The following is a 14,140-nucleotide window of genomic DNA, read 5'->3' as shown; positions in this document are numbered from 1 at the left end:
TTCAAACCTTGAAAAGGTTAATAAAAATATTTTTTTCGATCGTGATGCAGTGAGAAAAAGGGAAGGTTAAAAATTTCGATGCTATTTGACTGTTTGAGTACGTATTTGTGAAATGCGCACAGATTGGCAGATATGAAACGTTCAGCATACTAGGCGGTTGCCCGAACGCACCGGAAGTTCTTTTTTCCTGCCTGAATAATGCTCATTGCGCGGGTAAGACGGTCTGCCCGTTCGTGCAAAGGTCAAAATGCGTATCGGATTTCTTTAAATAAACCGCTGCGGCTGTAAATCCTGCGATCAAAATGCCATAAGAAGCGTGCGCCCTGTGAAAACGATAATCTCATCGCGATTGATTTGTCCCGGCTGTCTGCGCTGGCTGGCAGCTGCCAACTGAGTGCCAAGCATAAACACGCACAAAAGGCCGTCCTTGCATAAGGCCAGTGGCGTAACGAGGCATTTACCTTTAGGGTCCACGAATCTCGTGTGCGCCGCCTCCTGCTGCAAAGAATCCTGTTCGTTGTATTACAAACTCAGAAATAACATTAATAATTTAAAGACAATTAAAGTTTTTAAATCTGTGATTTTATAACTGAAAAATAAGCTGCCACATTGTGCACAACGATAACGAGTCCGTTTTACATTCCCGTGAAATCAGCCTCTGCTCGCGGCTAAATCGCGAGCAGGTGCGCACGCGCTTGATCGCTCGATATTTTTATTCAGCACGAGAAGCCGTTATGCTGATTATTGCGTCAAATGGAAAAACGCTATGAATATTCATCTGTGCGTGGAAACTAGTTAGACAGGTTTTGATGTTTTCCTTTTTCTGTCTATCTTTCCCGGGTTGAATTTTGGCGTTGTTGATGGCGAAAAAGATGGACTGATGACAGTATGTCACGGACTGAACCGCGGAACAAAAGGAACGCTGCTGCTGCACCATCCAACACCACCAATCACCGTCGCGCCAACAGCATTTCCCCCGATATGCACGCGCGCAAAGGGGCCACCCCCGGCCCCGCCAGTGCCGACGCGGGGGCCGTGGATAAGGAGCAGTTTCGGCGGGCCTTCGAGCAGTATACACCGGTGGAGATTGAGTCGGGCGCGGAGCTGGACAAGGAGCTCATGCGCATCCACACGCTCCTGGGGAATCCCAACGCGGACTGGGATCGTCGTGTCGAGCAGGTACGTTGCGTTGCAGCTGTTCGTTTTTGTAAATATTTTCTGATTTTTTGTTGTTGATATTACGGTTTTTTAAGAAGGTCTGACGCGCAGACAGATTTTTTGACATTTCTAACGCTCAAAACAACCTGCAGAATCTTTGTGCAGTGCTAATTGTGGCGGCACACGAACGGTCTGTGTTCATCCTGTATCGTATTTACGTACAGTGACAGGGTTGTGCTTTCGTTTAGACCAAAATTCAGAGCGTGTCACTGTATTTGTAATTTATTTTCTTCTTAATTTGGTAAATTGAAAATTGCTTTGGTCTTTTCATAGTTGACAGTTTTATTCTTTTAACAACTTGAACTAGCAAAAGTGTCCTACATTTCCGTAAGCGAGGATAACTGATGAAAGTTTAAAAGTAACGCCCGTTTTGCTTGTCGTCTTATTTTCTCCTTTTTTTTAAAGTGTTATTATTAATAATAATTGTATTAATTTTTAAATTTGTTTAGAATTTGGTATTGTAACTAATCCTGGGATTTCCTGTTAATGTAAATGCATAACTTGTGCATTTGAACATGACAGATGAAATGTTATTATAACGATGATAGATGGGAAATGGATTTACCGATTTAGATATGACAACCGCGGAGGTGTCAAAATGCGCGGTACTTGAGCGTGCGTTTACGGTTCAGGGTTGCATAATTATGGTAATCGATGCTTGTTGTACGGGTTATTTAATTATTGATGTTTTGTGGGGATTTTGCATAAGTGTTTTCCGGATCGATAAATTTTGAATTTCCCGAGTTATCCGTGTCCTCTTAGGAGTCGCGGCAACATTAACAGTTCTTATTAGTCTTTTTAGCAAATTATAACTTTACTAGATGTCAGATTACCACTGTCCACCGGCTATATTTTCATGATTATGAGCATGCTCTCATAATCCGGTAGAATAAATAATAAGAATTATTCATATTTTCTGAAAATTAATAATTATATGAATTATTAAATTGTTAAATGAACGTTTTAGTTTATCTCCGAAATCTTGGTTAAAAGGAAGACATTTTTTCCAAGAAAAATGTTTGTGGTGCGAAGTTGATCTTTATTTATTGCGCAATCGAATGATGGGAAGCATTGCGATTTGTACAAATACTGGACAAGTATTGTGATGATGTGAAGCTACCAGTTTCCTTAATTTATGGTTTGTTTCTCTTTTGCTGTCATCATTGGCAGTGTGATTGAGTGGCTTATCTGCTGCATGTTTTGTTTGATAAGAATGCAACTAAGTTTAACTGAAATTAAATTTGTATTTATAATTTTAATTTTTAATTAACGTGTAAGACGTAAGCAGCACGCGTATCAGAGCGCGAACTGACCGTTACCGATTAAAAATAGTGGAATGTAAGCAATCGTAGTAGATGGGCAACGTCCGTGTGCACTGTTGGTGACATTGATGTGCTGTATGATACTGATTCTGCTGTTAATTAAAAACGTTTGTTCACACTCTTATACTTGTATCGATTTTTTTAGTACAAATAAGCTCAGTTAATGTTAATATAAAGTCTTCTCGCTGTTTGACTTGCCGTTGAAAATTTAATTTGGAACTGTCGCTGGCTTTCGCATATTTGACGATGTTGTATAAAGTCGGGAGAGTTACTTGGTCGTTTTAGGCCGGATTTTAGTTTTTCTAAAGGATTTTGATGTGATGGCGGTATTTTAATTTGGCCGTTATTATTCAGCTGAAACGTCTGCGTGGCCTGCTGCATAACGGAGCTGCTGACTATAAGGAATTCAGTTTGGGCATGCGCTATGTTGACACGGCTCTTCAAGCGGCCATCAAGGATCTCCGCTCGCAACTCGTTCGTGAGGCCTGCATAACCGTTGCGTAAGTGGAAATTAGACTGTTATTGACCACTGTTAATGTTGGCTGCTAATTTGTTTTTGGTGGCGCTGACAATTAGAACATCAGATTGAGTGTTTGCTTATTCTCCAGTTATTTTAGCAGAATACTTTTCTTTGAATTTTCGTTTGTGAATCGCTCGAGTTTAATTGTTCCAAGAATTTATTAATAATAGTGAAAATATGAGAGTTTTTTTTGTTTCAATGGTACGAATTTTAGCGCTTTGCGATTAAAGGCATGATAGCTGGAATGCAGCTAAATGTGGTTAGTTTTGAGTACTGTATTTTCACGAGTTTAAGGGACACGAAAATGCCCTAGGTCTGCTCGCAGCCACCCGGGGCCTGCAGCTACGTTCAGTTCTGCTCACTCAGCCCTGAAATTAAAAATTAATTTTTGAATTTGCTATTGCTCATTACGGGCTACTGTTTGAAGTTTCACAATCCGTAGTACTCTTCGTTTCTGGATATCCATGATTATCTAACAAGTTATGTTAGCAGAATTTATAATGGCAAATTCGCTTTGCTAATTGGCCCAAAATTATGATTCTGACTGCTGCATTGTGTGCCAGTGGCTACCCCTGGCCAGGGGGGGAACTAGGGGCAACATTGTTCCTTTGCGTTTCTGCAGAATCGTTTAGGTTTTCTCTATGTTCTATCATTTGTTTTGGTTTTCGGAGTGCATGAGTTCTTAATTTGAGCGAGGTAAGCCCGTTTCAATCAGTTTGTGCCAATCTTGTGTGGTGATCAGCACGAACAAAATCTATCAGTGGTTCTGTCCTATCAGCAGCTAGGCCGCCGTTTCAAGTCGCAAAGCGCTTGTGCAAAAGCCGAGTTGAGGGAGTTACTTTTGGTTTTTCCGAATTATTGCGTTCAGAATTTCGTAGTGGATATCCAAAAAAGAAGGAAAAATATGTACTACTCGAAGTGGAAGTTTTTTCGAAACTGAAAATTCCCTGCAGTTGTGAACAGCATTGTCAGTGAACCAGTTTGAACGTAGCTGCAGGCCCCAGGTGGCTGCGAGCAGACCTAGGGCATTTTCGTGTCCCTTAAACTCGTGAAAATACAGTACTTCCGTTGCGTAGAATTTGAAACTTAAAAGTATTTTTCGTTTCATAATTTTATCGTTTTGTCATTATTAGCCAGAATTCGTTGTAATTTTTAGTCCAGTGCAGTGGTAAAAACGTTTGCTTTTTTATGGTTGAAGTAAATTATATTGCGCTTAGGCAGTCTCTGGTAACACACTGTGCAGATGCAGGGAAATTTTTTTGCTGATCAGGTGTGTCACGCACTCATGTAATTGCAGTTTCATGTCGGAACAATTGGGTTTGAAGTGCGAGCGAACGGCAGAAATGACCTTGCCGGTTCTTCTCTTGTTGCTGCCGAATTCCGCTAAGGTGATGGCCACGTCGGGGCTGGTGGCAGTCCGATTCATTCTCGAGGTATGTAACTCTTCAGAGAATTTTATTTTTATTTATTTGGTGCGGGTAAATCGATCCGTTTATTTAATTTGCATTAAATGTTACTTAATATTCAGTCGAAAATTATTTCATTTATCTTACGAAATGACGAATCAGCTTGGAGAGTTACCTAAATTTTTAATTGTATCAGCGTTAACTTGGCTTCATAATTCTTACGGCTACAACTAGCTCTTCTGGCTTTAAAATGATTTGAAATTATTGTAAATTTTGTATCGTATTTCGCAAGTTAGAAAGACGCAGTTATTTTAAAGTTTAAAATACGCGCATAAAATCGGCACAGAAAATCAATAAATACAAGTAAATTGGTTTTCTCGGGATAACCTTGTTGTATCGCTGTGGTGTTGGGTTTGTAGAATGTCCCTTCGCCAAAACTCGTTCCCATAATTACTGCGGAATTTTTGGCGTCCAAATCCAAGGAAACCCGCCGGTTGGTGGAGCGACTGATTTACGTGATGACAAGATTTATTTTTTCTTAATAAATCTGAATTTTATTCCGAATTAACGCGGCTTTTAAAATTTTTTTAACTTATTTGCGTGATGAGAAAATTCATTTTTTTTAATAAACCTGAACGTTATTCCGAATTAACGTGGCTTTTAAATTTTTTAATCGATTTATTTGAGGAGAAACTTTATTTTTTCTTAACAAATCTGAATTTTATTCCGAATTAAAGCGGCTTTTGGAAGTTTTTAACTGATTTTTTCGATAGGAAATGCAGTTTTGGTTGATAAATCTGAAATCTATTCCGAAATTAACGCGGTTGCTACAATTTGCAGTGCCTGCTGTGAATTTTTAACAATAGTCCTGACGAATTTCCCGAAATCGGCGCTGGACCGGCATCTGGGCGGCATTCGGGATGCCGTTAAAAAGGGACTATCCGACGCTGATTCGGATGCTCGCGCCTTGGCCAGATCGTAAGTTGCCTGGTTTCGCATAAGATCAGAACTTGGTTAGTGAATTCACTGAATTGGGGTGGCACATCGCGATAGTATTGTCCTGGCGGTTTCCGGTTGGTGGTTTGCCGTTAGATGATACTTTGTACGAGAAAATGGACTTTTTTATTCGTATTGGCACTTGTGTTATTACGCGAAATATACAATGAAAGTATGTCGTAGGAATATACAATGTCGTGTATAAGTATAAGTAACACGACATTGTATAGTAGGAACATACAATGTCGTGTTTAAGTAAATTATAAATTAAATATGTATAATGGAAAAAATTAGTGATTTGATAATCAATCATTGTTATTAAATCGCATTATTAAAGTTTAGCGAGATAAACTGTAGTATGCTGGCATTGACGTATTGCGGCGTATCCTTAAACCATTCATTAGCTTTAACAACATAATTTAGAACTTAAATAGCATGCGATCGATATTCGTGTTTAATTTTAACGGCATGCGAAAGCAGAATTTTTTCAAAATAAAAACACTGATATTTTGAAAAATCTAAAACAGACGTAATTTGTATATCGGGAATTTCAACAAGTTTATCCGATTGAAAAATTATCTTAGCATTGAAAGATTTGGTGCCGAATTCGTTTATCGTAATCTCTTCGGAAGCGCTAGTAAGATCAGTTACGCACAGTAAAATGTTTCGTCCCAGGAAATTGATTAAGAGAGGGAATCATGACAAGTTATCAGGTCAGAAACACTTTTGAATTACATAAAATATGCGATGTGTGTATTCGATGTGAGAAGTTTCAGGGTAGTGAGTTATTCATTTTGTAATAATTTTGTAATTATTTGTTAATGGTAATTAGAGGTAGTAAATCGGTTTATTAATTTTCTGACAGTTTTTGATAATTGTTTTCTAATGTTTGCGCGGCGCCTACGCTGCTTTGGCGCATTTATAGTTATTTATCAGGTTTAATTTAATTGTAATAAATCAGTATATTAATTTTCTAATGATTGTTTACTGCGCATTGCTTAGGCTGCCTTGGCGCAATTTATAGTTATTTTTAGTATTTTATTGTTAGTGAATGAGTAGATTAATGTTCTAGTAATTTCTAATAATTGTTTTCTAATGCCCAGTGCTTACGCTGCCCTGGCCCTTGGCTTTCCCACCTGCGCCCACGAGATCTACCAGGAGCTGGACCCGGCCAAGCAGCGCCTCCTGGACGACCCGGCCCCGTTGCATTCCAGCCAATCCTCGCTGAACTCCACCCCCGCCCGTCATCTACCGTTTCTGACGGCCCCGCGCGCCAAACCCATGGTCAAATCGACGACTACGGATACCTTCGCCATGCCTCGGCTGCCGCTGCGCTTCGCCGCCACCCCGCCCGCCCGCATGCCGCCCCCCGGCGGCGGTCTGCGCTCCATCAGCGCCATGGACCAGGACGCCGTGCGGCGGGCCCGCGAGAAAGTGGGGGTGCTGGCTGGAGGAGGGCCGCCACTGCAGACCGCCTCGGCGCTGCCCAAGACGACGGCGTTGCGACGCAGTTTCCGCCGGTATTCCTCCGAGAAGAGCGGGGAGAAGGCGACGCCCGTGGGGGCGGTGCGCAGTGGAGTGGTCAATGGGGGAGTTCCCGCCGCCGGGGATGGCGGTGGGCGGGATACTGTGGAAGCCGGCGGATCGGTAAGGATAACGGTATTTAGATTTTTATGAGAATTTTTATCGGTTATTTTTACTAAAAATCATTGGCCGTTTTTTACGAAAAACATTTGCTTTGGTTTTATTCGGTAAGTAATCTGGGCAATATTTGCTGCTGGTTTTAATGAAATGATTTTAAATAAATGCGCCCAGCAATTGCCGGCTTATTGTTTTTGAAAAGGGTAATTTCCTAGAGAAACGATACTCATTAGCTGGAATGGAATGTAGTGCGATGGCTTGTGCCGGTACCAATACGGCAATACTAGACCGTGGCACATGAACTCATACATCTCCTGAATGTTCTTGTATGGTTTGGTTTACTAGTAGTGTAATGTTTTGCATTAAGTTTTTTTTTGTTTTGCTTTACTGAGTTTTTGAGATGCAGTTTGTCCAGATTTTTTCTTCTGTTTGGGTCACATTAGTTTGTGAGGCATTTTTTACTTAATCTACTTTTAAAATTTTGATTTATAATTTTTTTGTTGTGCATTTGGTTATTATTGAATTTCCTTTTTGTGGATTTCGTTATGCATCGAGGTTGTTCTACCAGTTTTCTCTCTTATATTGGCAAACGGTAATGTCGTTAATAGTCTTCGCACTGTCTTATGAACAAGAAGAAATTTTCAGATGTCGTATAAGACATAATAATCGTTTTTCTTCGCAGAATATTGTGGACAATATTCCGGATATTGTAGCGCAAATGGGCAGCAGTAACTGGCTGACCAAGCGCGACGGCCTGCTGAATCTGCAGAAATACATGAACAATGGATATTCCTTCTTGTAAGCGGACTGTAACTACTTGAACTGTGAATAATATTTCCCAGTGAAATTAGAAAATTACGGGATTTATGTAATTTTATAGGCCCAGTGAAATGGAATTGTTGCGGTTGAGTTTCACCCGCTTGTTGACGGACTATGCCAGCAATGTGGTGGTGATGATGCTGGATACGTTGTATGATTTTGTCCGGATATGTCATGCCGATTTGAACGGCTGGCTGTTCACCCTGCTGAGCCGGCTGTGGAGTAAACAGGGCACGGAGCAGTCGAAGAGCACCGGGATCAAAGTGGATAAGCTCCTGCATCTTATACGGTAAAGGCGGATAATTTCGTTCGGAATACACAGACTTTTGGAAAAAAATATTATCAGATTTAGTCTTATTAAAAGTGGTTTTGTATTGTTTTTGTAGGATCAGTATAATGATTAAGAAAATAAATTGGTACATTATCTTAATGGAAAAACTAAAGAAAAACTAGGGAAAAATAAAGAAAAACTTTAGAAGCTATTTTACTTTGCTATCGCGGTTGAAAGTTGGGTGGTGGCATTCAGAGAAGATGTCGTTGTCCGTTAGAGGCCCGTGCACTATGATCAGTTACCTTCTTCAGAAATTTTTGGTCCATCCAGCTAAATACACTCACAGTTTCTTTGACTCCTTTACTGTAGGAATTTGAGTTGTGATTATAGCGGTAAATTGTAATGCCGTTGCTCACAGAATTTTATGATGAGAACGAAAATTTGACAATAAAATTTAATTTTCAGATTGCTGGTTTTTTCCCACATACATGCTGTGGTGATAAATTACCTATCATACTCGTACTGTCGTACATTAGGTACAGTATCAATAAAATAAGAGTGTAATAAAAATGAAATAAAATCCAGTAATTTAAAAATAGATGTAAAAACTGGAATGCAGAAATAAATCGAGAAACAAATCAATCAAAAAATGGATTATATGAAATACACTACACCATTACAGGCACACATTTCCCTCTGCGGAGCAGTTGGAGCACGCGCTGCGCTTCATCAGCGACCCGGCCACGGGGCCTAGCTGCACGAACAAAACCAAAGCGGCGGTGTTGGGCTATGCCGTGGCGCTGATAGAGGAGAAGGTGGTGCAGCCGGGCGACGTGCACAACAGCAGCATCACACGGCTGGGCGTGATGCGCGCCATCTCCTGGTCGCTGGAGGGCAAGACGCCGGAAGTGCGCCGCCTGGCGCAACAGTTACTTGTGCTGCTACACCAGCTAAATCACGCCGAGCTGGAGGCGGTCATGAGTGAGCTGGATGAGCAGCTGCAGGACGCCGGCATGAAGCTCATCAGTATTTATCCACGACGCGCGTCGGGTGAGTGTTTCGAAGCAAGAGCGATTTTGTAGTGTGTGGGCTTCTTTATCCATCTGTTCGAGCATAGGTTACTAATGTCCTAAACAGAAAATTAGAAAATGTTGTAGCAGAATTTAAAAATTCTTTTTTGCACCAAAGGAAAATTCTCGCGAGATGACTTGGAAAAAGCTATTAATAAAATTGAAATAATATTATTTTTTAAAATCGTTTATTTTCTTCCTTATCTAGTTTTTGAGATTTCATCGTTCAGATATTTTGTATTTATTATTATAATTGTCTGCAAATATTTAACATTCGCCGAGAAAGAATGTGTGTTACTAATTAAAAAAGGTACTTATGGAACTTGAAGCTGTTGTCCAAGATTCAGTGCGCACACCGCATAATTACCAAAAAGTGGGATTTTTCAGTTGTTGCGATTTCGATACTTTGCTTTGAAAATACTGTACTGGACTTTTGGTGTACGTATGTAACTGAAAACTTTAATGGGCAATAGCTGCCAAAATAACAATGATTGCAAGCGCCGGTACTGACGCTGTGGTGGTAGGAAGCGTCGTACATGTAGACTTTTGTACGAGATTGGTGTTGCTTATGTTGCCGCTAATTGGTTGATAATTGCTAGCTTCTATGACTCACTAGCGCCAGATTGATCCCATGTTAATGGCGGTGTTATCTCTCTTGAATTTTGATGTGCAATTTAGTCTGGACTGGAACATCTATCGAATTGCAATTTAATAACAACATCCTGAATCTGAGATCTCTCGTGTCTTCTAGTAGCGAAAGCATTAGCGTGTACCTACCGGAAGTCACATCCCTTTTACTAACTCTGGATAATTACATCTTCCAGATAACTCTCGTGCACGTAGGAATAGGTAACAGTTTGTAGAGCTTCGACATAAGAAAACATTTATCTTTCTTATTTTCCCACTTTGTCGATTGAGTAAGGTTTGGTCATCTAGTGCGGTAGTCGTAGTGCGACTTCCGCATAGCATGTCAGTACACTACTTGATAGTTAAAATTTAAACATTAAAAAAACAACCAAAATCTGTATCTTCTCTAGGGTTAAAACGTACGTAATAATTTAATCATGGGCATTTGAGGAATACGTATTGGTTTGGTTTTGTTTGTTTGCTTGTTTGCTCGATTTTAGCTTGTCACGTGATCTGTAATTCAAAACTGCACGTTTTATGTTGCTGCTTTGTTCTGCCAGTTCATAAATTGTTGAATTCTTCTGGCGACCTGTTTCTTTGTGGTTGATGTCCCATTTTGATGTAGGTGTGTTGGCGGACGTGGAGAAGCGGAAACCAGGTGTGTCGGCGACGACGACGCCGCTGAAGGCCAACGGCACCAAAATGCTGATGCCCATCAGTTCTAACGGCAAGAGCCAGAAGCCCAACGATGAGAACATCAACCCGCAGCTGCCGAAAAGTGCGGTCAAAGCCACACCGACGCGCAATGTCGGCTCGGCCGGATTGAAGGACGGCCGGGTGGTGGATGCGGGACAGTACATTACGGAGTGGTCCACGATGTTCGCCAGCTGTCCCAAAATGTAAGAACGATCATATTCATAAAGGATTGTTAATTGAGTAACTAATATTTAGTAGCTATTTTATTTGCAGTTTGTTTACAATTAATTCCTTTTTTAATAATACGTGGATTTTTTTATTACTATTTAAACTGCTGTGATTAAATGACGGGAGAAATCTTTAATTTAGAAATTATTACCGTCTCTGCTAAGACTGGTAGTGTGAGTTATTACTTTTATCGTGAGAGGGAGAGAACATTGTTTGATCGTTAAAATTACAAAATTGTTAAAGAAGTTAATTTAATTTTGTTTTTTACATTTTCGGTAACGGTTCTGATATTTTGGTGTCTTTTTTGTGGTTTGATTTAGTCAATATTTTTGTTCGGTATTCAGTTTTGTTGATATTTTTATTTTCTGTTGTGGATTAATTTTCCTGACTGGTTCTATTATATTTAAACGTATTAAATGCACTGGTTTATTTTTTTGTTGTTGCAGAAAACGCGTGGATCTGCTGGACCATCTGGGCGTGGTTCTTGGCGGTCTGGATGAGAAATTGTGGAGTGAGCATTTCATGGTGGTGCTGCCGATGCTGTTCGATCTGCTGCACGATCCCAGTGTGCAGCACGAAGCCGGCATTGTGGCCGCCACTCTTCTGTGCTTCGCCGTTCTGCTGCGCAGCCAACCCGACCGGATGCGCCAGTTCCCCGAGCTGACCATCGTCAATCTGCTGGAGATTCAGCGGAACGCCGTCAATTCGGTACGTGCCTGGTAATGTAACGCTACTGGAATTTTTTCTTAATTTTAAAAATTTCTGGAAAATTTTCTGAATTTAGTGTCAAAAATAAATCGGTTAATATTATTACTAACAAGGAATAAACGCGTGACAGGGAAATTTTTGATGGTAATGCAGTTTTGCCGTGTTGACGGTTACTTTCGAATTTTATAATAATGAGTTGTAAAAAGGTAAAATGAGTTATTGTTTATCAGAGAACCGGTTGTTTTGCTTTTAATTAACGACACGCTGTTGGCTGATCGAGAGCTTGGCGATGTGAGCTTTGTATGTGAAATCGTAGGAATCGTAGTACAGTGGTATGCAAACCTGAAGCCGGTTGTGCTTGGCATGCCGACTGTGTTGTGTTGCGCAATGCAGTTAACTTTAACTGAAGGGTCAGTTCAACTAAACATAATAGTACTGTATTATATTAATATCTTTTCTTTTTTTACTGATACGGATATTCGAAGGGAAGCGCTGTGAAAAATTAGAATCAGTTTGAAACAGTTTGCTTAATCTTTAATTTTATTTTATTGGTGGGAAACTGACTTTCCTAGTATGGAATTTATCGTAAACTAGCTGCAGTGTTTACCGCGCAACGCCTTTTTCCTACCGGATGGTTGATTTTTGTTGTTGGATTTCTGTAGGTGATGAAGGCGGCGGAAGAGTGCGTGCAGTTGGCCGTCCGCTGCTTCCCGCCGGCCACCACCGTCAGCATCCTGGCGCCCATCGTCGCGCAGGCCGAGGGCGACGCCGCGGCCGCCGTCCGCTTCTTCGCCACGCTGTGCCAGTCGGCCACCGCCAAGGAGGATCTCGTCGGCGCCCTGCCGGCCATCTTGCCCAAACTTGTCAGCGTAAGCCCGCGAAAACCAAAAAAGTGTTTTTTTTTCTTTTTGCTCAATATAGTCTTTCAGTTTTATCTCGAAAATTTTGGTTTCAGTTTTATTTAAGCCGATTTTTAATTCGCGTGGTTTTGGTGAATGTTCTGGAGTTACAAAGTACATACAGTAGAAGAATGTTCGGTTCGAGTAATCGTATGTGTACCCACTACCCAGTGCCTGCGATGAAATCGTAGTGCAGTGGATAAAAACATTCGAATCCATGTCACTTATGCCGGTCGCTAGCCATAAGCTTGCGTAGTTTGTACAGTTATGGGTGAAAAGGAATATCTAAATATTTTTCTAAATATCTTTTGGTCGAAGTTGAATACTATTTATTCGATCTTGTCGAGAAATATTTTATTTTCAATTTGCTTCGATTGCATACAGTACCTGCATGGCTGGATGGTGACATTATTTGTATTGAAATCCGGTTGTACAGATAATTGATTTGTTTGGCTTGGTAGGCATTCGCCGGGAGCGACGATACGGCGATGCGGAAGGAATGCGTGTACGCCATCGTCTACGCTCGCATGAAGGTGGGCGACGAGCAGATGGAGCCCTACATCAGCCCGTTGTCGCCCAGCAAGGTGCGTTAAAAAAAAAGCCGACTGATAAAATTGGCTGTGATTTTCGGATATCTTTCTGGTCTTCAGAAATACGGGTGTCTTGTTATTTTTGCCTTGTTGATTCCGATTTTGTTTTTCCTAACGGGGTGATATAATATTATGTAAGTGTAGTATAGTGTCTTCACCTCTTACAGGTTTTCAGTTCTGATGCTTTTCCTTGAATAATTTTCGGGGTTTTTTTACGCAGATTAATTGATTGTATTGTTGTGGTAAATTTATTTTTGATTTATTAATTTTTTTTGAATTTTATTTCATTGTTTATCGATCCTAGGGTGTAGTAACAGTGACATTGTTTGCAGGTGCGTTTGTTGAAAGTGTACGAGAAGCGCGTACAAGGGAATTGAAGAAAAATTCGTGGAAACCGTTTGGCGGTGTCCCGTTGCGGATTGTGCGAAGTTCGCTGTTTTTGACGTTTTCATTTTGGTGTTCTTTTAATTTTTAATCTCCGGTCCGTCCCGTGTTTGAGCGACGGATTTTGGAAGATGGCTCCGTTTGTTGCCCCCCTGCAGCCCCAACGTCCTGGAAATGAAATAATAGTTTGTGATTTTTCTCTAGTTTTTCTGGGTGTGTTCTCATTTTGCTGTGAGATTAGGCGCGCTTAGAGTTTTTCCCCCTTTTTGCCAGTGAGGCGTTCCTTTTGGACAGGTGCTATAATTAATTATTGTATAATCATTTGCTGGCTTTTTTCGGCAGTTTCTTTTTTAGATGGTATAATTAATGGATTTAAAGAAATGGAATAAAAATAAAATGGGATAAAATATGATAAAAACTGAATATTGACACAAAAACAAAAAAATAGAAAAAACAAATTCTCTGAAAGAACTATGAGAATTTTCGATAAGGTAATATGATATACCGATACATAGGTTTTGAAATAAGAATTCGATACTGTAATTTGCTACTGCTTTGTTTTAATTCATTAACGTCCGCACACAATCTGGGTTCAAACCCAATTCGGGGTAGCAGACACGCCATAAGTAAAAAAAAAAAGAGAAGCATAGAACAACATAGAACATTGGCCGATTTTTTAAAAATGACTTTTTTAATAAATAATCGATATATGGATTATTACGGTAAAATAGATTTAAACAGTGAA

General features: G+C 40.3%; 1 protein-coding gene across 1 annotated transcript; it reads left to right on the top strand.

Annotated features, from left to right (window-relative positions):
• Positions 1 to 2: 2 nt before the first annotated feature.
• LOC129598771 (CLIP-associating protein 1-like) lies at positions 3 to 13,794 on the top strand. The gene is made up of 14 exons (XM_055496824.1): positions 3 to 1,179; positions 2,895 to 3,040; positions 4,358 to 4,493; positions 4,886 to 4,959; positions 5,307 to 5,444; positions 6,566 to 7,109; positions 7,786 to 7,901; positions 7,984 to 8,211; positions 8,876 to 9,243; positions 10,516 to 10,789; positions 11,261 to 11,522; positions 12,185 to 12,391; positions 12,883 to 13,005; positions 13,344 to 13,794. The coding sequence occupies exons 1-14, from the start codon at positions 889 to 891 to the stop codon at positions 13,386 to 13,388; spliced, it is 2,952 nt and encodes a 983-aa protein (XP_055352799.1). The 5' UTR covers positions 3 to 888; the 3' UTR covers positions 13,389 to 13,794.
• Positions 13,795 to 14,140: the final 346 nt, after the last annotated feature.

This window comes from Paramacrobiotus metropolitanus, unplaced genomic scaffold (genome assembly GCF_019649055.1).
Source record: "Paramacrobiotus metropolitanus isolate TYO unplaced genomic scaffold, Prichtersi_v1.0 Parri_scaffold0000129, whole genome shotgun sequence".
Taxonomy (NCBI): Eukaryota; Metazoa; Tardigrada; class Eutardigrada; order Parachela; family Macrobiotidae; genus Paramacrobiotus; species Paramacrobiotus metropolitanus.
The sequence above is the reverse complement of the archived record's forward strand: the minus strand, read 5'-3'. Positions and strand labels throughout refer to the sequence as shown.